At 40.5% G+C, this 25,190-nt stretch overlaps 2 protein-coding genes across 4 annotated transcripts in view; one reads left to right on the plus strand and one right to left on the minus strand.

Annotated features, from left to right (window-relative positions):
• Nucleotides 1-25,190, plus strand: part of LOC141439975 (dmX-like protein 2) — a 78,020-nt gene that overhangs the window by 14,558 nt on the left and 38,272 nt on the right. Inside the window, exons 4-20 of the mRNA XM_074104436.1 lie at nt 2,528-2,604; nt 3,724-3,853; nt 7,629-7,749; nt 8,139-8,324; nt 8,806-8,933; nt 15,719-15,879; nt 16,424-16,496; nt 17,493-17,564; nt 18,393-18,579; nt 18,912-19,096; nt 20,119-20,241; nt 20,875-21,059; nt 21,324-21,438; nt 22,018-22,210; nt 23,172-23,325; nt 23,914-24,115; nt 24,688-24,900. Coding sequence (XP_073960537.1) covers nt 2,528-2,604; nt 3,724-3,853; nt 7,629-7,749; nt 8,139-8,324; nt 8,806-8,933; nt 15,719-15,879; nt 16,424-16,496; nt 17,493-17,564; nt 18,393-18,579; nt 18,912-19,096; nt 20,119-20,241; nt 20,875-21,059; nt 21,324-21,438; nt 22,018-22,210; nt 23,172-23,325; nt 23,914-24,115; nt 24,688-24,900 — 2,505 coding nt within the window. The remainder of the gene's footprint in view (nt 1-2,527; nt 2,605-3,723; nt 3,854-7,628; nt 7,750-8,138; nt 8,325-8,805; nt 8,934-15,718; nt 15,880-16,423; nt 16,497-17,492; nt 17,565-18,392; nt 18,580-18,911; nt 19,097-20,118; nt 20,242-20,874; nt 21,060-21,323; nt 21,439-22,017; nt 22,211-23,171; nt 23,326-23,913; nt 24,116-24,687; nt 24,901-25,190) is intronic.
• Nucleotides 9,170-15,545, minus strand: LOC141439590 (uncharacterized). 3 transcript variants are annotated; one of them, XR_012452610.1, is made up of 2 exons: nt 12,722-15,545; nt 9,170-10,497 (listed from the first exon to the last, which is right to left on the minus strand). XR_012452610.1 is itself a non-coding variant. In XM_074103883.1 (2 exons), exons 1-2 carry the CDS (start codon nt 12,811-12,813, stop codon nt 9,399-9,401), a joined length of 441 nt encoding a protein of 146 aa, XP_073959984.1. In that variant the 5' UTR covers nt 12,814-15,545; the 3' UTR covers nt 9,170-9,398. The 3 variants fall into 3 exon arrangements, 1 of the variants encoding a protein (XP_073959984.1); XR_012452609.1 differs by having other exon boundaries at nt 9,170-9,747; nt 10,361-15,545; XM_074103883.1 differs by having other exon boundaries at nt 9,170-9,747.

Raw genomic sequence — 25,190 nt, forward strand, 5'->3', positions numbered from 1 at the left:
TTCGCCATTTTTCTTCTTGACAAGGATCGCGGGGCTAGCGTAGGGAGAATTACTCTCACGAATGATCCCATTTTCCAGCAGTTCGTTAACCATTTCACGAATAACCTTTCTATCTGTATGGGATGCTCTATATGGTCTGCACTGAACGGGTTTGGGATCACTCACGTTAATCTCCATTTCATGATTGTTGACCTTGCCAAGATCTTTTACGGACGAAGCAAAACACTTCTTATATTTTTCAAACAAGATCAACAATTCTTCGCGATGGCTATCCGTATCAATCACAAAATCAGGCTGCGATATAACATTACATGTTTGAACAAATTCCGATACATAGTCAAAGTTTAGAGTTTGTCCTATGCGACAGTACATGATATCAGGCCGCTCAGTCACATTACGTCCAATTAATATTTCGCAACCAGACAACTCCTCCAGTACATAAAATTCAGCGTCGTGGATCGATACAGAATCAATTTGTAGGCTTATTTTTACGGACTCCGAAACAGTTTTAAAACTATCACGCGAAAAACCTTGCAGAGTTACTTTAGGTGATAATGGGCATGTTTCTAGGTTATATTTACTTATCAAGGATAACGATATTAGAGAACAACTGCTACCAGGATCCACAAACGCTTCGTTTTCATACTCGTTGATTTTAACTTTCTTTATGAACTTATTTACAGAATTATTTGAACTAACCGGTCCTAAATCTCCGGAACTAACGCGTTTTATTTCTTGAGTCTGTGGCGGTTCGGCTTTGTTTTTATTAAAAAGACATTTGTCCGCACTATGCCCTCTCCTGCCGCAATGCTCACATTTAATATTACATTGATAACGTTTATGATTACCTCCACAGTTAAAACATGTCAGTGGTTTCCGGTTTTGTGTTTGTCCCGTATTTTGTGTATTCGACGTAGCGGGTAGCGCGGTTTGTGACGAGAGTGAAGACGTCGTTTGTTGATTAAAATTAGTTTGATGTTGATTTATCGGTTTTGTCTCTTTATTAGGATTATTATTATTACTTGAAGCAGGTATATTTGTGATCGACTTTGATGATTTTGATTTGTAAACGCGGCTATGTAAAAACCCAGCTAAACTATCGCAAGTTTGAAAATTGCTCGCTTCTACAGAGGCAGTAATGTTGCTATCTGCGATGTTACCTAATATGATCGACATTATATCGGTTTGTGCAAAATCAAGACGTAAATTATCTATTTTTGATTTTTGTTGGAAGAAAAACTCATAAAGGGACTGATTTTCGGTCGGTTTTTTATCTACAATTTCTTTAAGCAACTCAAACATATTTCTTTTTACTTGAAAGGTGGCTTTAATGGACTGTTTCCATTTTTTCCATGACCACTTGGTCCAAGAGACATCATTACGCAACATGGACTCGTACCACATTTTTGCTGAACCTTTGAGCTTATTTAACGCCTGATAACGGATCGTACTGTCGGACCACTTGAAAGTAGACGCATAAGACTCAATTACATTAATCCACGTGTCCACGTTATCAGTTAACGGGTCAAACTCAGGTATCATGTTATGCAAGGTAGTAGTAGCACTTGTACTCACGGTTTCTCCTTTGGTTCTGCGCTTTACCTTCGACCTTTTTCGAGGTGTTGGTGCCGAGGAGCTGGAGCTGGAGCTGGTCGATGTCGAGGATGAGCTGGCGCCAGAGCTGGAACTGCTGGAGCTCGTCGAGGGACGCGTGCGGACACGCTTCCGTTTAGGTCTCGATCTACCCTCAGATTTTGAAGAACTTCTTTGTCTGGCGCGTCGTGCTTCTTTAGATTTTCTGCGCGGTTTCGGAAGCGGGGACTTCGATCTACTTAAACACCGTGACCGCGAACGGCTTCTTTTACGCTTAGATCGCGAGTTTCGACCGGTCATTATGGAACGCATGGCTTTTGTCACTTCTGATGTAAAATATTTTAGGAATAGGTGCGAGTGGAGTGAGAAACTGGACTATAAGAACGAAATTGTTATATTAAATAAATTATTTAAATTTTTAACAAGATACGGAAGAACTTCCACGACCGCGCCAGACCGAAGCTCAAACAGCAAGAACGAGCCAGCGCCCCCACAGCTTGTCCCTCCCCTCCACTAGTCGGGGCAGACATTCAAGTATCCTGATTGGCGGACGCCGCTCTCATCGCTGATTGGTTGTCGGATAGTTCTTCTGTTGTCCGTTAGATGGCATTAATCATGAATTGCCAACACTAATAAGCCCTAGATACGATGCTTATAAGAGTTAACGTTAGAATACACCTATACGTTTTTCTTATTCTTATTCTTAATATTAAAGGCGTCTGTATCATTGTTGATTAAATTATTATAAAGCTCGGTTTAGACTTGGAAGACAAATGGTGCCAGAAGTCCTATTACATTGGGAGGTCGTAAAAGGAATGAGTTCAAAGTGGTCAATCGAACGCAGCAATGTAAAGCTACTTGCACGATTTTTTGAAGGTCTAAACTGGGCTTTAAACCATCGAGCAATCAGATTCTATCGATTATCCCATTACAGCAAGTTCTGGTGTGACATTCCAAATCGGTGGCAGCGACAAAGACGAAAAGCCGAAACAGCAGGACGAAGAGGAACCCGTGAGTTTTAGCAAATAGATCTTAATAGATAAGATGAACTTGTAAATGGAAGTGTGCACTCTGTCTTCTGATATCATTGTTTGTGTTCGCCTGATATCAGTTAATAGGGCAACCCAACCGAATAAACTGAAATATGTATTATCTTCAATTACTGATTATGTTCGCATTTTTATAGATCATTGAACCCTCTGATTAATATTTTGTAACAGCCGTTACCCGCGACACCATCCGCGCAGAATTCGTTTATCGCTAGCCTGCGGGAACTATGCAATTTTCCGGGATAAAAACTATCTGTATACCGAATTCCATCTAAATCGGTTCAGTGGTATAGACGTGATGAAGTAACAAACAAACAGACTTAAAAACTTTCGCATTTATATTAGTGGGATTATCAGCCTGAAATCGTCATGTGTTTTTAAAGCCCTAACCACGCGACAACGAATGGTGCAAACACAAAACAGGTGAAACTTTTTACCTGAAATATTCGCTTTACTTGACATACTCGTTGAAATATTTAAGTGACCGAAAGAGATGGTCTACTTATATTATACTTTGACGGGTGCGATAGAGATGCCAATAACGCAATTGAACTAAGCCATATCAAATGCCACCATTGAGTTAAACAGGAAAACGTCACCTAATAATACTGCACATGTAATAGACGTGAAAGAAATTTCCGTTTTGCAAGACAGAGTAAGACGTAAATAGTAGAAAATGGATTAAAAGTATTTAAAAGGGGCACGGTACAAGCAACCTTCAACCTTCTTTTTACAATGTTCAAGCATTATTGTGTTAAAAATAGAAAGTGACAGTTACAAAGAAAGTATTTAATTTTTATTATCACTGTACGAGTAGCGTTGTGAACCACTGAGAGTAATTAAATTAAGTTGCAAGGTAAAACTAAGTACAGTTAACGTCATAAATAAGTGATCATTTCTGTACCTTGTCGCTTTCAGTCGTTATACAATTTCGTATGGCTTTTCAAACATGACGTTAAAGTGACAAGGTACAAAAGTGATCACTCATTTATGATGTTGACTGTACACTAGCAATATTTTTTTGGGTTTTTCTGTTGTTTTTTTCTTCTAGGGAGTGTTATAGGATTATTTTTTTTGTCAGGGTTGGCTCTGCGTATGGCAATGTCACACAGCAACTCCAGCGCACCACCTTGCCTTCTCTCCCGACGGAGTGCTCTTCGCGACCTCTGGCGAGAACGATCGACTAGTTAAAATCTGGTACCAAAATAAAGGTAATAAAACTACATGAAACTACTGTGAGACTCACTCATATTAAATAAAGTATACTGACCCGGATAACTCACGTCTTAAATCGAGTTTAGCTCGATATGTTTGTTTGTTTGTTTTTGTGTTGGTGTGCGAGTGTTGCAGCAGCCGCTGAGTCGCGTTGCTCGTAAGAGGAAGGGCTACGGATTTAAGACGTGAGTTATGCGGGCCAATATAATTTAATATGTAATAAAACTAACTGCGTTTTAACGACGTGCAATTACTCCTAACCGCATAACAACTTCGCATAATAGTTTAACTATTTAGCTGTTGTTTTTAAGCGATTTATTAATGATGCTTCAACGAACCCGTGCATAATGCATTGCAGAAAGTGGAGTGCTGTATAAAAATCGATCGTGGAAATTAATTTGTCGCACACTTATTGGCACAGGTTTAATCAGCTTATCATATTATCTTAATGCAACACGTTTAAATGAATAACGCGTATGAATACTGTCACGTATTGTAAATAATGGACGAGGTGATAATTGCATTATTATCCACGTCCAGCATTTGTACCGTCAGAGCGGAAGCTGAAAATTGCTGTGCCGTGTAAATTGCTTTTTAATTCCGGCTATGATTATATTTTACTATTGTTAATTTAATTCAAGGTTCAATTAAAATGAGTACCTACTTAGAATAAAAATATAGAAAGCCGATCACATGAGATATCTGGAATTAAATAAGAGATATCCGTTCCATATGCATTATTGAATGTGCAGCGTATGCGATCCATTTGACAGATGTCTTGACAGACACCTTTTATTTGACGTAAGTTGTCTAGGGATGTCTTGTCGAAGGTATGAGAGTGGAAATAATCGTCGGTGATACTGCAACACCGCGCAACTAGCTTTTTCCATAAGGTATAATACGGTATTTGACAACTCCTGAATTTGCCATATCTTAATATTATGTATGTATGTATGTATGTAAACTCTTTATTGTACAAAAGAAAATTAACAAAACATTACTGACTGATATTATTATGAAAATATAGATGTACAGACAGTGTTTAGCGAAGAGAAAACTGAAATCGGTTGAAAATTGGATTTATAGTGATTTTTTGAAAAATCTATATACCTGTCTCTTTCTCAAACGCTTTTCTCTATGCAGCAAGTATGGCGGTACTGGCGTGTGACGTCACATGCCAGTATGTCTTTCTCTGTCTAATCTTGAATTTCAAACTTTTATAACTTTGTTATTTGTAAAGGTAGCTTAAAAATTGTTTCTCTATTCGATAACAGGCATTGTGTAGCTTTAATTTATAAAACATATACAAAATAGTCAAATACCGTATTTTCACTGTCAGAACAGTACCATGTTAGTGCTGTGTAATGCTAGTTGCGCGGTATTGCAGTATCACCGACGATTATTTCCGTTCTCATACCTTCGACAAGACATCCCTAGACAACTTACGTCCAGTAAAAGGTGTCTGTCAAGACATCTGCCAAATGGATCGCATACACTGCCACCTGACAACGTCCAGTCATTTCCGACTATTTCGGAACTTAAGTGCCCTAGTGCAGGGCATCTAGGATTTACAAATCGATGCGCCTCACCTTTCATTTAAAACCCTGTTGGTTGTTTTTTTGGAAAAATATGGCTCTGTCCATTGGAGGACAATGCTGGGGCTTAGGATCGAACCCGAAACTTTGTCGAGCCGGGACTTAAATTAACCCGAACTTAACTTTCACGGCGAAATTTCCCAATGTGTTTTCTAAATAGTTTATATTTTTAATTTACTAATCTTTTGTCGCTATGGCCATACGCTATATATAAATATCATCATCAAATATCATGGGACACTTGACACCGATTGACCTAGTCCCAAACTAAGCAAAGCTTGTACTATGGATACTAGGCAACGCTTAAACATACTTATATAGATAAATACATACTTAAATACATATTAAACATCCAAGACCCGAGAACAAACATTCGTATTATTCATTCAAATATCTGCCCCGGCTGGGATTCGAACCCGGGACCTTAAGCTTCGTAGTCAGGTTCTCTAACCACTTGGCCATCCGGTCGTCGCCGAAATACAATTACATAACTGTGTCTGTACGACATAGATCACAATCTAACTTCAGAAATGTTATCAAATCCAAATATAGTCCAATCTCCTAAATCCTTTCCAATCAGGTTTCCGTCCTGGGCATAGCACTGTCTCAGCCCTCGTCAAGGTTACTGATGATATTCGCCTTAATATTGAGAACAAAAAGCTAACAGTCCTGGTGCTACTTGATTTCAGTAGTGCATTTAATACCGTTGACTTCGATATACTTCTTGGTATCCTTAACTCTTTAAACATATCTTCAAATGCGTTATCCTGGTTCCGTTCTTACCTCTGTGGGAGACAACAGCGAGTCAAGGTTGAAGACGCTTTTTCAAGCTGGTGCGATCTTACGGCTGGTGTCCCTCAAGGGGGTGTACTCTCTCCGCTCCTTTTCTCTATTTTTATTAACGGCATTACCTCTTCTTTCCACTCTTCTTACCACCTGTATGCGGACGATTTACAAATCTATGATGCCGCTAGTCTTGACGATTTTCCTCTGCTAATTGATCGCATTAATACAGACCTTAATACAATTCGTGACTGGGCTGAGAGGTTCGGCCTCAAAGTAAATGCAAAGAAAACCCAGGCAATCGTTATTGGCAGTCCATACTTTATCCTTCGGATTTCTGACTTGGTAGTTCCAAACTTGTATTTTGATGGTACAATTATTCCTTTCTCATCTACCGTCAGAAATCTGGGGATCATAATGGACCAAACGCTTTCTTGGTCGGCCCAAGTGACTGATGTCAGTCGTAAACTTTTTGCCTCGCTTCACTCGCTCAGGCGCTTGCAAAATTTTCTACCTCTCCAAACGAAAATTACTCTGGCTCAGTCTCTTTTGCTCCCCTTGCTTGACTATGGTGATATTGGTTATCTGGATCTTAATGAGGGGCTGCTTGACAAGCTCGATCGCCTTCAGAATGTATGTATTCGATACATTTTTGGACTCCGCAAGTACGACCACGTGTCTAATTTCAGGGTACAGCTAAAGTGGTTGCCTATAAGGGATCGTAGGAACATCCACGTTCTGTCATTACTTTTCAACACTCTCTTTAATCCTTCTGCTCCCGTATACCTTTCCGAGCGTTTCAGCTACTTGGCTGCTGGCAGTCAGTATCGGTTACGATCGAGTACCAATCTCCTTTTAGCCTGTCCTTCTACCTCATCCAAAACATACTCTAAATCCTTTACAGTGCAATCTGCCAGGCTGTGGAATCGGCTACCGACCTCCATCAGGCAATCTCCCACCGTGGGATCTTTTAGGGAAGGCTTGAGAAGAATGTGGCTTGCACCTTCTCCTTAAATATTTGAGAACATTCCTTTGTTTAATATGCTTATATATTATATGTATTATGGTCATATATATAGTAGTTTATTTATTTATATTGTAGTTTATGTATTATATTGCTTAAAGCACTGTATAGTAGCTTCCATTATTTTAACTCTTAAACTCACCCTTTGTCGGACCCTAACGTATTGCTCCTCTCCTCTCATCCACTCAAAGGTTGACTGGTAGAGATCCCTTAAAGGGATAAGTCCGCCTTTGTACAAGTATCTTAAAGTTTGTCAGTTGTATTTTGTTAATTTTCTTTTGTACAATAAAGAGTTTACATACATACATACATACATATAGCATAGGTTTCCTATAGAAAGAATATTAACGAACTAAAACATTTTTTTAGTATTGATACAAGCGCATGGAGAGCATTCGACGCAAGACCTCAACTACACGTTCGTATACGTAGCGCATCCCCGGGCTGTCACTCATCTGTCATGGCGGAAAACCAGCAAGTATATGCCGAAGTAAGTCTCAATGATTTTTATAGTCTATTTACACACTCGCACGAGTGTTTCAGCGTTGGTTCATGAGTCATGACTTATCTGACCACGGGGCGAGAGTAGTAAAGATTGGTGTCCAAATGTTAGTTTGCTTGTTGAGTGGATGGATTAGGTAGCTACACACTAGGATCACCAGCTTGGGCGATCCAGAAGAATCCCGGTGACCAAATAAACGTCTTTTTCAAAATGAGGCCATGGTTTTTATAGTCATTCGTTGAAGACTAGAGTATATTAGAGATGATTTTGTGTTTATGCGTATGAGACATTCAGTTCATGTCAAATGCCAAGCCCGGGCGAGCGAGCGGATGATCAACTGCAGTCGAACAGAGGGCTGTACCAACAGTATTTTCCAGGGGCAGCGTAGGCAACGTGCTGGTGACATCTTGCGTGGACAACATCTGCCGCGTGTGGGCGGAGACGCTGATCCCCGACGACGAGTGGGGCGGCTGCGTGACCGCCCACTCGCGCTCGCCGCCGCGCCGGCAGCGCGCCACGCACCGCCACAAGCACCGGTTCATGCAACGACTGAAGCACATGAAGTAAGTGCCCGCGGCTACAGTCATCATCAAGGGGGGGCAAGCGCGCAGTCAGCGGTATCGGCAATTTTTGAAAAAAGTTTTTCTTTTACAAATATACAATTTTACTCGCAAATTTGATGAAAAACATTGTATGTCGCGCGGGCGGTACTGGAATTACGAACATCGACTCATTAAAGCGCTCAGTCTTCGACTTCGGGCTTCTAATAGACTCTCGTTCGTAATTCTTTGTTTACCGCCCTTAAGACACAATGCACTATTGTATTCTCATGCTTGTAAAGTTCGTATTTATGTTGGATGTACTGCGTAAAATATTAATATTAGCATTAAAACTAGGCAATGCTAAAAAGTTATTAGAGAAATAGTTTATTGGAAATTAGATTAATACAAGCTTGTAAGTGAGCCGTCTGTCAAAGTAAACAGAAATCAAGGAAAACACTGTGTTCGGTACGTTGTTCCACATTTTGACGAACTGTTTTTCCAGGACCTGTTTCCACATCCGGCGGAACGCTCAATCGTCCAAGCAGCCCGGGGCGCCCATCCCCACATTACCGTCGACCTACAGTGCACACGACTTCCACAACCCTTACCACGCCAGCTCTTATACTGGAGGTGAGTTAAACCACTCTGTCCACCGTTGCTTGGGGACATCCAATTACTACGTCGGTTATAAAAGCGGGCTCATCAAAACTTCTAATGTAATATAAGTGAGCGGGAGAAGGGGAGTGGGACATTATTTAGTGCAATGTTCTTACAAACCAAAAAAGCCAAACGTGGCAAAGATGAGGCGCGTCGTCAAGCCAAAAAGTTTTACGGTTGTTTTACACACGTGTGGTTCTATTTGTACGAGCGTACATAAGGGTTATTTAAGATGATTAAACAAGATGAGTTTTTTGGAAGATTATAATGAATTAAATATACAATATTAACAAGGCGCGCGTGTGGTCGGTCTGGCTGTTAGCGGCGAATGTGTGGTGCTCGATGCCGGCGGCGCGGGGCAGCCTTCACCCCCGCTGTCGCCTGATGACGTAGCTTGCGCGGGCGCAAACATACTGGGGGCCCTTGAAAGCACCGCTTTCAAGAATCATGAAGAAGGCAGAGACGGTTCAGTGCGCGTCTGATGACTCCTCTCGCAGTGGTTATATCGGCGACTCGGGGAACCCCATCTGACCCGGGATGAAGAGTGTCTACTCGGCCCAGCCGCCATAAGAGGGGCGGCTGGTTGTCTTCCTTTATAATAACGAGGTCTCCCTGCTGTAGATCCCTGCTACGTGTTCTCCATTTGAGACGTTGCTGTAGTTCCGTGACGTATTCAGCCTGCCAGCGTTTCCAGAAGTGTTGTCTCATTTGCTCCAGCTGCTTGAAGCGATCCAACCTGGTGATGGTGGTGTGGGCCAGGTCTGGCCCCGGGAGCGACGTCAGTGGCCTGCCAAGGAGAAAGTGCCCGGGTGTGAGCGCTGCGTAGTCTTTAGGAGAGGAAGAGAGGGGGGCGAGAGGACGGCTATTTAGGATAGCCTCAATCTGAGCAAATAATGAAGATAGCTCCTCAAATGTGAGGTGCGTGTTACCTAGGATGCGTTTGATGTGAAATTTGGCGGATTTTATGCCTGCCTCGGCCAAACCATTATGGTTTGGAGCGTATGCCGGCGCAAATTTGAATATGATGTTGTGATCAGTTGCAAACTCTAGCATAGAGTCCTTATATTGTTCAAAGAAATCATTTAATTCCCTTGCAGTTGCGGTAAAGTTTCTTCCATTATCACAAAATATTTCTCTAGGCTTGCCCCTGCGGGAAATGAAACGACGCAGGGACAATACAAAGGCGTCCTTTGACAACTCGCTCACAGCCTCTAAATGGACACACTTAAACCTAAGGCATATAAAAAGACATAGATAGCATTTTGTAATTTTACAGCCTCGCCCACGTCGATCAGTGATCAAAAATGGGCCGGCAAAGTCAACAGCTACGGTGTGAAACGGGAAGTCAGGCGTGACGCGTTGTGCAGGCAGGTTACCCATTATATTAGTCATGGTTTTACCATAAAAGCGGGTGCAGATGACGCATCGGCGGGCCGTGCGTCGCGCCAGGTTCCTACCCCCAATGGGCCAGAACTGCTCACGCACAGATGCTAACATGAGCTGCGGTCCCGCATGCAAGAGGCGTGTGTGTGCATGACTGAAAATAAGTTTTGTCATTGTGTGTTTTGAACAAAGAAGTATAGGATGTTTAGTTGAGAATTCTTGGTTAGACTTATCAAGCCTGCCCCCTACTCTCAGGATTCCCTGAGAGTCAATAAATGGCGCTAACGAGTTAATATGTGACTTAGGATTTAATGTCTTGTTGTTATTTAATATGTTTAACTCTGTTTGGTCACCGGTTAATGAAGTTGATTTTATATAGATGCAGGCGGCGTACGCTGCCTGTGATGCATCGCAAAAGCTATGAAGTTCAATAAACGAAGTTGAGTCACTAATTACGTTTCTGGGTACCTTGAGTAGTTTTAGGTATTCTATATTGTTAATAAAATGGTCCCAGGCACGCTGGATGTTAAGAGGTACGGGGTCATCCCAGTTCAAATTGAGGGCCCAAAGCTTTTGCAACAATATTTTGGGTTTTATGGTACACAAAGTAAGAAGACACAATGGATCAAAGATCTTAAATGTTGTAGATAGAATTGAGCGCTTTGTGACAATGTTAGAGGAAGTGCCGTTAACATCAATGTTAAAATGAAGTAAGTCTTGATTAGGGTTCCAAACTAATCCTAATGTATGAAGTGACTGACTCAAAGCAAGGCTGTCATTTTTCATGTTTGCAGCTTCCGTTGAGATTAAAGCTTGAGAGTTTGATCGATATTTTCTTAAATTAAAGCCACCTGAGGCGAGTGAGCTAGATACGGCCTGTTTAATATTAAGTAGGTCAGTCTCCGTGTCAGCTCCGCTAAGTAGGTCATCACAATAAAAATCATTTTGTATTATTTTTTGTATGTTTGGATCAGCTGACTCCTCACCCAACTGCCACAGGCACCTGGCTGCTAAAAAACTAGCGCTTGAGAAGCCGTACGTGACGGTATGAAGTCGAAGCGTTCGGATTGGAAGGGCTTCGTTTTCGCGCCACAAAATCAATTGTAAATCGCGATCCAACTCGTTCATTGCGACCTGCCTGTATTGCTTTTCTATATCGCCCGATATGACATATTTGTAATGACGGAAACGCAACAAGATATTAAATAAAGAATCTTGAATATTTGGTCCTACCATTTGCAAATCATTTATTGAAAAGCCAGACGAAGTGCGCGCTGAGGCGTCGAATACGACACGTATCTTGGTGGACTCGCTATTCTCTTTAATCACGGCATGATGTGGCAAATAATAGGATATAGAAGGCCTTTCTACAGTAGCATCGGAAAGATGCCCCAGGTCACGATATTCCTGTATGAAGTCAGAATACATTCGCTTTAGCTTCGGATTCTGATTAAGACGTCTTTCTAAGTTAAAAAAACGTTTTTTAGCTAAGAAGTATGAATCGCCCAGGCAGTCCGGCGAGTCAATAAGAGGCAATCTGACACAAAATTTACCATTTTCTAAGCGAGTCGTATTTTCTTGGAAGTGTTTTTCACTTTCCGTTATAATAGGTTTAGACTGATGAGGCGTGGGGAAGTCTTCGTACTCCCAGAATTTTGTAAGTTGTGATTCTAAGTCACCTTCGGCATCGTTTGTTACAAAGTTACAAGAAGTTACTTGAGCCTTAGTGCCTCCCTTAAAGACGGGACCGGCTATTAGCCAGCCCAGTTTGGAGCTATGAAGAATAGGAAGCCTGTCCCCTAGAGAGTGCTGTTCTGGCCCAATAAGGTCCCAAAACACGTCAGCACCTAGAAGGATGTCAATTGGAGAAGGCTCGTTGAATGTTGTATCGGCTAAGTTAATAAATGATGGTATATTAAGATGTTCAATTGGGATGTATTTTTTAGGAAGTGTTTTGGTAATACGAGGAAGTACAAGAAAGTCTAGCTTGCGAACGAATGTACTCTGCCTTGATTTAATTATCGCGGAGCAGCGTTCTGGAACGATGTTTAAAGATGTGTCTCCAATGCCCAGGATACTTGTAGCACTGGAGCGCTGAGGAGCCAGGTGAAGACGTGATTTTAAGTCAGCAGTGATGAACGAAGACTGACTGCCGCTATCAAGCAGCGCCCTGACTGTTTCTACTCTATTGTTATGAGGGTTATAGATGTCAATTAAAGCAGTGGACAGCAGTACTTCAGAGGAGGATACTGCTGACATGACGATCGAAGAAGAAGAAGACGGTTTTTCATCACTATTTTTGTGATCGTAAGTCTTATGAGGAGGAACAGGTGTGTTCGTGTTAGGTTTGTGTAAGACAGTGTTGTGTCGCCTCTTACATACGCGACAGCCTCCCAGTCGACAGCGAGACGTGTCGTGATCCGAGCGCAAGCAGTTGAAGCAGAGCTTGAGTTTTGCTGCCTGTGCCCATTTTTCGTCTGTCGTCAGGCTACTGAAGACCTTGCAGTCGAAGATACGATGCGTTCCCTGGCACACGACGCACGGCCGCTGCGTTTCTTTACTAGCTGAAACCAGAAAAGATTTGGCCGGGTGAGTTTCTGACCTGACTTGGGGTCTATGCGGTTTGTCCCTTTTGGACCTATATAATGTTTCCAAAACATTTGCACGAGTCTTCAAGAATTTTTTAAAATCATCTAATGAGGGTAGTTCTGATAACTCATTACGACATTCCTCCCATCTCACACTAGTAGCGTGATCTAATTTAGTTGTAAGTAGATGTATGATGATCGTGTCCCACTGATCGGTAGGTTGGCCGAGCGTTTTTAATGCCCGCAAGTTCTTTGTGACATGGTCGCTGAGGTATCTCAACGCCTTGTCTGATTCGCGCTGTAAAGGTTCAATATTAAATAAGGAATTAAGATGATTAGTAATAAGTTGGCGATTGTTATTATATCGCTCGCACAGAAGATCCCAGGCTTCGGAGTAATTATGTTCTGAGACTTCTAGGTTGGCAATGACGCGTGCCGCCTCGCCTTCAAGGTATGAACAGAGATAATGAAATTTATGTATTTGTTGAATTCTCGTATTTTTATGTATAAGAGATTCATAAGTGTCACGAAATTCAAGCCATTTAGAAAAAGTTCCATCAAACTTGTGAATTTGAATTAACGGTAGCTTAAAACCTAAAGTATTGTGACACCGTTGCCCGCTCGAACAAGATGAGTCTTGGTCGGCGTCGTGAAAATTGTCCTTAGATTTAACTGTGTCTATCAAGTCTTGTGCTGTAGCGATGCAGTGATGAAGACTTGTTTCAATGGAGTCTCTTTCCGCTAATTCGTTCGCGAGGTCGTCTTTATTTAGGATCTCTATGCGAGTTTGAATGATCTCATATTTATTACTTAGATCCAAAAATTTATTCAACTTTAGAGTTAATTCATTGACTTGAATCGAATTTAAAGTATTATTTTTGTCAATGCCGTTTAAATAATTGTTAAACTTTGTGACTTGTCCCTTGATTGAGCTCCGTTTAACCTTGAGATCAGCAAGTGACTCATCAGTAGGTAGTATAAAAGACGGTGCCATTTTGCAATTCCCCTGTGAGGACACGGACAGTTTCGAATCAGAATGTGGCATGTTTAAACGGCGCTTATTACGATGCAAAATTAAATCAATGAACCAGCTAGAATATTGCAAGTAGAATAAATTATCGTTAAGTTATAATGATGTTAAAAACTATAGGTACAAATTTGCGAACGGCTTACGCTCCTTGCTTTTGTGTTGAGGAATGCGCTGGCGTCAGCAGCCACGGAGCGAGGCAGGCGCCGGCGGGTAGGTATGAATGAACGGAACGGCGCGGACAGCTGACCGCGCAGAGGATAGCGCCTGCTCCCGGTCCCGGGTTTGATGCTCGTGCGAGAATTCTCACTGAAATGCGTTGAATAAAATATTTATGCTTCGAGCGTAAGCAAACAGTGATGTAGGGAGAATGAAGTTATTTTAAATTTATTGATGCAGTAATAAAAAAAAGGAAAATATTTAAGGCAAGAAGTTGCAATGAAGTCTAATATTTTTTATGATTGGCTTTAGGCTGGGCAGGCAGAAGGAAATACGTTTGCAATTTGATTATTTTTTAAATGTAGGTAGGAAAATATTTGCGCATAATGGAAAAAATTATCAAGCGAAAATGAAGCAAAAGAATTGAAGATGCGCAACAAAGAAATTGATGAAGCTGTAAAAAAACGGTAAGTTTAAGATGTGGCTACCTTTTGAACCACTGCTACGAGATACACGTAAGCAGTGCTGTAATAGAAGCAAGGTAGCGTTATGTAGGTAGGTAGATGCTAGAAATAGGATCGATGATCGAGGTTGGAGGGCTAAGCTGGAGTGCCTCGTGTGCTTGTAAATTAACCGGCTGCCTTACTCTCCGCACCGGAACACAGCAGTGAAAAAATGAAGCACTGCTGCTTAGCGGCGGGATTGGCGAGTAAGGTGGTGGTTGCAACCCGGATGGACCCGGCACAAGGTCCTACCACCTGCTAGGATGATGCAATACGAAGAAACAAGGAATGTACCAGCTTAATTATGAAAGATGATTAATTTGAACGGTAGGTAGAATAAGAAGGGTCAAAGTCCACACGCGTCTATAAGAAGTGCTATCGCCTTTAAATGCTCAAATTAAGGGGGAATAAAGAAAGGAAATGATGGGTAAGCTCACGGCACTCTCCTTGGTAAGATGATCGAAGTGGGCGCCGCAGTGTACTTCTCCGTCCGGCGATGACCTTGACGTTTTCTCCGCTCGGCAACGAAAATTCTCCTTCTAGCCTTCTCTTCAGCGCTCGTCGGGTCTTGAGTCTTGAATAGGCGCGATGGCTCGCTCCGTCGCGACGAGAATCGAGATTGCAGTTGCCCTTTCGAGAATCTTCTGGACTAACGGTAACGGTACACGTAGCCGCGGCGCGATATCCGATGTGCAGTTATAAGGACTCGTGTCCTGTCACGGTCGCCAATTTATGTACGAGCGTACATAAGAGTTATTTAAACAAGATGAGTTTTTTGGAAGATTATAATGAATTAAATATACAATATTAACAAACGCGCGTGTGGTCGGTCTGGCTGTTAGCGGCGAATGTGTGGTGCTCGATGCCGGCGGCGCGGGGCAGCCTTCACCCCCGCTGTCGCCTGATGACGTAGCTTGCGCGGGCGCAAACACTATTGTTTTATATTTTAATATATTTTATATTGTTGACTAATGTGCCGAATTTTGCATAGGCACGTATTTTTCTGTCTTTCTTCTTCTGTCATTATTTTATTAAATAATGCCCGCTTTCTTTTCTCTAAATAGTACCTGACCTGATTGAATTTATCGTTTTTTCTAGGTCTTCATTTCCACCTAGCAGCGTCAATAAACGCTGAGACCGACATACCGCTAGTGCCGTCTCTAGCCGGCGGCGGCCGGTTCATCTTGCACTGGCTGCATAACAAGGAAATGCACTTCACCAGCCAAGCAGAAGCCATATTGCATGATCTTACTAAGAAGGTAGGTCGCGGCACGTATTAACTGAACAAAGAGTGTCTGACGTACAAATGAACAACACACCGTATAAATCATTCCACACCATACACTATACGCCATATTAGTCATTACATAACATTGTAGCTTTTTTGTTACGAGTATACTTCGTTGAGTTTTTTTTTTACATGATGCTGGCTGACCCGTTATTGACCCTATCTCACCTGATGAAAGGTGCAGATAAGGCCAAAGGTGTATCTCACTGATTCAGTAACACTCACTCCATTCAATACTCTAGCCTTGAAGAGCCCTAGGTTAGTTTCTTGCCGGATTCTTCTCAAAAGACGTTTTTTCCGAACCAGTGGATAGATTTTTGCCATTCATAAGTGCTTGTTATAGCCTAAACTGAATAAAGATATTTTAACTTGACTTATAAATTTTTCAAGTCAAAGCACAGAGGTCAAAGCTAGTAAATTTTCCAAACAATTATTTTCTCTTTCTCGTACATATGATCAAAATGTTGATAATTATTTAATTTATTGTATTGTGATGATGGTTTTTTTTTACCTAGGTTTTAGATAAAGAGGAGACGGAAGAAGGCGGTTCAGACCACACAACGCATCTGGACGGAGAGAATGACACAAGTATGGGTTCAGTTGTTTGTTATAGCTCAGTGTTATAGGATATGATTATATATGACAAAGAAAACAGAAAATAGTAAGTATAATGTAGTGAGTACTCGATTTTGTCATTGTAAGAGACTATTTATGTTACTTCAGTGGCGACCGGGCTTTGTATGCCTATTATTGGGATATAATGGCTTTTACATCCGGATTCGTTCTACATTTAAATTTGATTGTATTTTTTTCAACGTTGTGGAACTTTGACGTCATTTTTAATGAGCTGCCATCGCATTATTGTCTAAAATAAATTTGTGAGGCACAAAATGTGTCTCTATCATTACTGTAGAATCATTAATTACTTTCTGTTGTCATATAATTTTAATTAAATAACTGAAAACCAGAAAGTAGTTTGCTCAGAATCGAGAGTAGAATCGACTCTTCTTCTTCTTCTTTAACACTGTTTTAAATTAGGTTGTGTTTTTGTTTTTAAATCCCTTTTTTATTGTGCCCAGTCTAAAAGTTACGACTGAACAGGCGCCGATTAACTATTTTAGCGAGGTTGCATACTATTTCTATAATTTAATACTGGCCGGGTTGCTGTCACTATGTGATTTTCTCTTAAAAACGTCAAAGCGCAACTGAAAAATACAAATCATGAGTGTAGAGTTAGAAATGAATTAGATTACTGATTAGCAAAACACACGAATATCTTTTAAAATAATGAAGGTATTCAAAAATAAATGCAATCAACTAACTTAAAATAAAAAAAATATATTTGGGTGTCTGAGGTTTTCAGTTATTTAATTAACACCTTGTACATGTATCTCATGAATTACATTATTATTCATAGATCGAAACATTTATTTGTATAATTATAAGTAATTTGTTGGAAACGTATACGTGGCTTAAACTGTTATTACGTAGCTACTGCTAAGCGGGCGAGCTATTAGAAGTTAACGTATAACAGGCAAGAAGCTTCGTAATTGTGTGCTTTGTTGCTTATTCCACGCTGCATAGGACATAGGCGACCGAGTCAGCATCTGACTAAAGTACAGTCAGAAGACAACAGCAATAGTGACGAGCAGCCAGGTAACGAAATTTTATGAAAAGAAAGAGATTTGTTTGGTTCCATCAGTACCACCACCTTACAGTATAAGACTAAAACACTAAAATTCACAATAGAACTAAGTTACGTGGTGACACTGACACGACAGGACACCAAAAAGGGCCTCCACTCAGCATCTGTTGCCACACGTTATGAGGTCATGCCCAGGTGAATCTTGCTTTGTTTGTTGCTAACTTATCAGCGAATAAGAACTTGCATCGGTTTGAGATATTAGAAATTGATAAAATCTGCAACATATGCTTTGTCTCGAAGATTTCCAGTTAGCATATTTGAAGAAAAATTGATCTGTTGAACTGTTTCTATTAAAATATTAAGTAACATGAATCACTCTTACTGAGGAGGGTTGAGTAGAACTTGATCTCAATAAGTTTAATGTGTAACTCGTCATGTCGATTTTTTGTCTAGTGTTTTTGTACCACAGATTGTACACCACAGTTTTTGTTCATTGTACTTCCATTTTAAAACTTACAATACTAAAATTGTAAATACAGTGTACCTATTTCTGACCATGAGGCATTAAATGCAAGGTTCGATTCTATTCGCATAACTGAGCTACTTTTAAACCTTTTTTCAAATAACTTGAATTTAGATCTCATGGTACGAGGGCAAAATTTCCTTGGTACGAGGGCTTTTAAATAATTTGACATCTCTTTAAGGTAAACGTTTAGCGATGTGCTGTCAATTTAGGATTGTATTGCATACATTGAAAATTACATTTAATTCGTATGAAAAAAACTAAATTAACACGTGTCATGTCTTTAACCAGAGATGAAATGTACTGTTACTCACAGGTAGCGGTAACCACAGCCACCCAACGTTATCCAACACCACCTCAATAAACTCCATAGCGACAGATGTAACGTGTACGCACCTCCCGGACTCGCTTGACGCTAAAATCGAGGGTCTACTCAGAGACTGGCACCAAAGCCCCGACTTACTATTCTCTATACATCCTGTAGATGGCAGCTTTTTAATATGGTATGTATTTAATTATTTTTCAATTAGTTTTCTTTATCTATCGACATCGACAAAATAAGAATTCATGCACTACGAAATTTGTGGCAGTTGTGTTTTGCCATATAAAATTTTCTGGTTATTATGCGTAAGTGAAAACATTGTGCAGATTTACCAATCGTTATGTATAACATTACTTAAACGTGTCATTGTACTTGACCATTTCTATTACACTGGGAAATAGTTCTGAGAGCAAATGAGCGGCAATCGAATAATTAGGAGTCGAAGTGGTCGCCGTGACCGAAATCGGCCGGATTATTATCATCAAATAGTTTACAATAAAACGTATTCCACAGGGTGTGCGAATGGTTAGACGAGCTCCAAGCGGGCGCTATCCGCCAAGCGCAAGTATCGTTCTCTGCTCGCATCCCCTCGGCCTTTCCTCTGGGCGACGCGACCACAATGTGTACGCCGGCGGCTCTGTACCACGCCGCTGCTCAGCCGCTTTACGTGCGGCATCGCACCAAGCCTGTTATACCCGGTAAAAGTACATGTCGCTTTTCTCATTATTAGGGCCCGGAATTTTGCGTGTGGCTATTGACAGACAGTAGGGAGAGAACATCGCTTTTTATCGATAAATCGATAGTTTTTTTATTATTTATGTTTTGTTAAATAAAACCTCAAACTTTCCGATGATACGTACTTTCTTCAGCGGTCAATGATGAAAAAAGTTCGAAATATCGGAGAGTTTAATCCGTTAAATTGCTTTGTTGAAATCACTATAATAACAAATATCTTTATATTTTATAACTAGAAAAAAAAATCCCTCTGAGACCACTTAATAGGTAGCTGGTTAGCCAACCCTTTGATAAAATAAAAGATAAAATATTATTTTGTATTCCTTCAGTTCTTACCATAGCCAATATAAAATATTATATAATAATATTCCAAGCAAAAATATATTCACAATTATGTAAAAAAAAACTATTGATAAAAAGCGATTCTCTCTTCCTACAATCTGTCAATAGCCGCACGCAAAATTCCGGGCCCTACTCATTATGGTAGAGCTGAATGTGATATTTCATTCGCGACTCAACTCAACCTGCGAGCTCAACAGCTGACAGCCACTGCTTAATTCCAGGACCTATCCGAAGTGCAAAATTCGACCTTCGTATCTTGCCCTTAATATTATTTAATACGAGAGTGTGAGGGTTGCTACGATACGAACTTCCATCTTCGAATTAAATGAAATTATGTAGAACGGTAGCAGAAATTATATGTATATTAAAGGTAAAACAGTAAAAATCCAAGCATACGACGTGTGTACGTCAGTTCGCACAACAAGAATAACAAACAGCTGGTTGCTGTGTCAACCATTCATTATACGAACTATGTAATATGATTACATTTCAGAGCCAGTATTAATACAGGCGCTATATAGCCTCTAATAGAATTTCGTAGTAGCCCCCCTTGACACAACTCTTAATCTGTATACTAGACGATTTGTTGTGAAATGTTAGTACAATAATTACCAAATTCTTATTGAAACGGTTTATTTCGAAGGTCAACAACAGCAGCCGCCACCGGAGACTGTAACGACACCATTGGCTAGCGTGCAGGAGGAGAAAGAGGAAAATGAATGGCCACATGGTCAGCCAGAAGAGCAAAAAGAGGCGCAGGAAAATGGTAAGCGAAATAAAATTTTGGGCCGACTTCGCTTATCGTCCAGTCTGTACCTATATAACTGAACTAATCAGGTAAGAAAGGACAAACGAAAAAAAAAGTAAAAGCATCAGCTTACCACAAAATACCTACTTTCTTCTTGTTTTAGAGCTTCATACATACTTAGATTCTTAAAAATAGATAATTAGTCGTCAGTTGGATTTTCAAAAATTATCGGACAGGTTTTTTTTCTTTTGTCAATTAAACAAACAATTATGGACATACATAGCCGGTTAAGGTTTCGTGTGACGTCACACCTACGCACACGTTTTACTAAGGAGTGACGTCACGGCCCCCCACTTCCGAACTGACGCGCTTCATCTTTGTAATTTTTTGCTTGATTGACAAAAGGAAGAAATTCGTGTCCAACATTTTATGCAAATCTACCTAACGGATTAAATAGAATGTTTTTTTTTTACCCAGGAATTTATTTTATATTTTAATTTTTTATCAATTGAAATTATAAACATTGACTGCAACAATCCTATTAATTAAGGATTAGTAGTTAATTAATTAAATGTACGTGTATTTTTTTATTGAAACAGCTTTTAATTATTTTTTTTTACCCCACTGAAATAACATTTGAATGGCTTTTAGGTAATTTAGAAGAGAACAACAACGACATGAAGCGTAAAGCCAGTGTAGTTACCGAGGACACAGGTGAAAATCAAGAAGGGGACGTTTTGGACTCGGCACCTGTCATATCCATGGTGACCAATCACACTAACGGAACCCTCAACCTTTGGCAACTAACATTTGACGACAGATCTAAATTTTCTCAGGTTAAAATTTCACTTAAATTTATAATTATAAAGTTCTTCGAGCCGCGTAAGGTTTAGCGCGCCGTCTCTCTACAAAGTCCCGCTGGAGAATGAGACGGGGCGCTAAAACAGCACGGTGCGTACGTTGCCTAAGCGCTGTTTATTATAAGCGGTTCACGGTGTAATGTATCATCGACTGTCGCCATATCAGCGCCTCGGAATTAAACCTGAAATATAAATTTTCCATTCCATTGCAACTTAACTGATATATTTTCATGTTTATAGGTGCTATCTATAGGTCACGCGTCAAGAGCGTCGGGTCATAGATTTAGGGTTAACGACATCACATGCCATCCAGTATTACCTCTCTTACTTACCACGAGTCATCACAACATATCAGGTAAGTGTTAAGCCTAAAAGAGCTTTAAGGGTTATGTACGCAATATGCGGGTAAAACGCGCGACTTTGGGGCACCGTCTCTTTTTCAAGCGATACTCTGATGAGGGACGGCACGCTAAAACCGCGCAGCTAACCGCATAGTATAGTATCTAACACGCACTTAGCAAGAGAAGAGGTCACGAGTAGGCTTTAAAGCTGTTTTTAATAAGTTGTCTGAGCATACTTTACTTTACGACTTTTGACACAAAGGATGAAATCGAAAAAGTCTAATAATGTAGGTAATTCAAAAAATCTTGCTTTTTAATTTGAAAAAATACACGCTTACTAAAGATAGCCAGCAATAATGTTAGGAAGATACTTCTACCGCTTACTAGTGTGCTGTTTCTCTTGTCTTTTGCATGCTCTCGTCTATATAACACGACGGCCCCTACGTAAATGATCGAAACTTTAAAAAAAGTGTAATGTATTAATAACCCAATAATAAACCAATTACACTTATAATACGTCAATTTCGCCTTTCGATTATTAACGTAGGGGCCATCGTATTCGGCTGATAATCATGTCTTTATTTTGGTTACAGATAGCGAAAGGGACTTGCACACAATGGAGGAAGATGCAGCAGCGGGAGGGTTGTGCTCGGAACTTATCATGTGGCGTGTAGAATGTGTTGGGCCGCTTGGGAAATCGGGCGGTGTCTCGGAGTTGGCTAGAGTGAACTCGCCGCATTTATCGGCCTTTAGCAACGTCGCATGGCTACCTACATTGTTGCCCAGGTATGTTCTGTTTTTACGTGCATTAAATTTTTTTTGAGAAGATTAGAAGGCAACGAGCAAGCGGGTCATCTGATGGGAAATGATCACCACCGCCTATGAGTACCAACTGCTCAAGGAGAGCCGTTGTTCCGTTGCCAGCCTTTTGAAAGTATAATAAGCCCTTTTCTTGAAAGTCGGCTTAAACGAACTTCGTGAATCTGAACATATAGTTCGTGGTCCATTTATTAATTAAAATATAAGATTATATTAAATAAAAAAAACATTAGTTTATCCAATTTTAGGGTTCCGTACCTCGAAAGGAAAAAAACGGAACCCTTATAGGATCACTTTGTTGTCCATCCGTCCGTCTGTCAAGACCCTTTTTCTTAGGAACGTGTGGAGGTATCAAGCTGAAATTTATATCAAATACTCAGGTCTACTGTCCCTTGGAGCTGTGAAAAAATCAAACTTCTAAGCCAACGCAATCAAAAGATACAGCCGTTTATGCCACAAATTTCCGCAAATTTTCGAAACTCGCAAGGGAATCAATACCTACAGGGTACTTCCCGTGAACTCAGAATCTTGAAATTTGACACGAAGCAACGTTTTATAGCACAGATATAGGAAAAATTGCGAAAACCGTAAATTTTTAGTTACATCATATAATAAAAATGTTTTTAATAATTTTAGTTACTACCTACAGGTTTGTACGGAATCCTCAGTGCGCGAGTCCGACTCGCACTTGGCCGGTTTTTTTTCTTAGCGCCTTTCTCTTGCCGAGCTATGAAGTGTTTAGACACAAAATGCTTTATTTTATTTTTTTGTATTTTTTTCCTCGCAGTGTGATGAAAATCATATTGTGTATCACGGGCAGTCAGGGGATTACAAACTCGAGTCATTAAAAGCCCGGGCTTATAATAGGCTCTCGTTAGTAATCCCCTTCTTACGGTCCTTAATGCCCAATGCACTATTTTTCTTACAGTACAACTCTTGGGAACTTATCTAATTCGCCGTCGGCGTGTTTCGTGGCGAGCGACGGTGAAAGCCTCAGAGTGTTCCAAGCGGTTATAGACGCGCGGACGCTGCTCGCGGAAATAGCTACATCGGAGAGACGCCACAATAACAATAACGTAATGGTAACGTAGTGTTGTGGCTTTAGTGTAATAGAAAACTATGTGTGGTTGTGAGGTCTCAGCTGGGGTAAGAATATAAATCCTTAGAGACGAATAGAAAAGGAACTCGCAAGTTGTAGATAGCCCCTTTTTTAACTTTCATTCTGTGTTTGTCTTATTTTTTGCATTTTATTTTACCTCAGGGGGATGCAACGGTACAAGTTTGTCCCCTTGCTCCCCTCCCCTAGCGCCCATGTTAAATTCTAGCGACAGCTGTTACTATAAAATCAAAAAAATATTTATTGAAACAAGTAACTATTATGTGACGTTAAAAACATTTTATACTATAATTTAACCCACATTAAAGCTAGCGATTACTAATAGGTACCATAGTTACAAGAGTGGAGAAACATTGAAATTTGAAAAAAAAGAAGATGTTTTGTATGGAGACATGGCAGTCTTCTTGTGACTCAAGTTCGATACAAAACTTAATATTTATTTTCTAACTAAAATATTTTTCCTCATGTATCGTATTAATAATCAGTAGCCTTAATGTGGGTTAAATTGGCGTTCTTACAGCATTTTTTAACACATAACTTTCAACATTTGTAGCAACACGACACATTGTCAATGTCGTCGGAATCAACCCTAGAAGAAGGCAGCGGTATTCCTCTACACGACCGCATCAAGATAGTGTCGCAGCAGTCGACGGCGCGGCCCGGCGCGATCATACAGTTGCACGCCATCGCTGATGCGACTCACGACTGGCACAACACGCAACTGTTGCATGTGTTCCAGGAGCAACTAATCACTGGTATGTCGTAAATCGTAAATCATACAGCAGGGCGTTCGACGACGTTAAATTGAAATATCGGCTTAGTTTTGGTTTCGGAAGATTATCTGTCAAAACTAGGACCGTAACCGAAACTGGGTTCGTTCGTGGGCTTTCGTGCAGTGTTCGGAAGTAATCGGCGGCGAGGAAAGGCTCCGCCATACGCACATCTATTATTTTTGTGGCTACTTTATTATTTATTCCACATCAAATTAAATCGATTCTAATTTATTCAAAGCTACCAAACCGTCTGTTTGTATAATTATCACTTCTATAAACACAATTACACATTTACTATAAATATAAATAAAATTTCAGTTTGAAATTGAAACAAAAACATGATTCGGTTTCCATTACAATTACTAGTTTCGGTCGGATACTGCAGCATGGCTAGCAGGCGCGTTGTTCTCTCCTATCACTCGCTATATTAGTTGATAAGAGACAGATAGAAGAAGCTACACAGTGAGTCTGCCATAACATCTGTAACATAAGTATGCATGATTGTTTGTAGGAAATGGAACATAGTAACAGTGAGTAAACAATTTTCTCCACAGGCGAACGCACAACAACAGACACAGAAAGTGGAGATTCTGGCGTAGAAGGCGACACGAACACTATAACCGAGTCAGGGCTGGCAGCGATCGTAGACCTTCGGAAAGCAGCTGTATTCAATGAGCCCTTCTACATAGTTGTCTTAGAGCGGACGGACGGAGGGTCCACTGTCCACATGTGGCGGCTCACTGTGTCGTCACAGGCCGATTCAGCAGGTATTTATTTAAATTACTTCCCTGTTTGCCAAGAAGTATAGTTAATATGTATACTCATTTTAAATTATAGCTTTCCGCACTAAAAGCGTTTTCATACAGGCGACTCTTTTCGACGATTTAATAGCGGAGTGAGATCCTGACGAACACGCAGCAGCTCACGGTTTAATGATTGATATACACGGCGGTCTCGCGGCGATTATATTTTGTAGCAGCAATCTACACTAGGCTACCGGCTGTTTTAATTAAAAATAGACTGAGGATACTTCTAGCTAAAGCTCATCTCTTTAGTA

This window comes from Choristoneura fumiferana, chromosome 21 (genome assembly GCF_025370935.1).
Source record: "Choristoneura fumiferana chromosome 21, NRCan_CFum_1, whole genome shotgun sequence".
Classification (NCBI taxonomy): domain Eukaryota; kingdom Metazoa; phylum Arthropoda; class Insecta; order Lepidoptera; family Tortricidae; genus Choristoneura; species Choristoneura fumiferana.

What these genes read in the sequence shown, in the direction of transcription:
- LOC141439590 (XM_074103883.1), bottom strand. Translation starts at nt 12,813, where the DNA reads ATGGGCACAGGCAGCAAAACTCAAGCTCTGCTTCAACTGCTTGCGCTC. An exon ending in ACTGGGAGGCTGTCGCGTAT is followed by an intron (nt 9,748 to 12,721) that starts GTAAGAGGCGAC and finishes TCTCCTTGGCAG; the next exon opens with GCCACTGACGTCGCTCCCGG.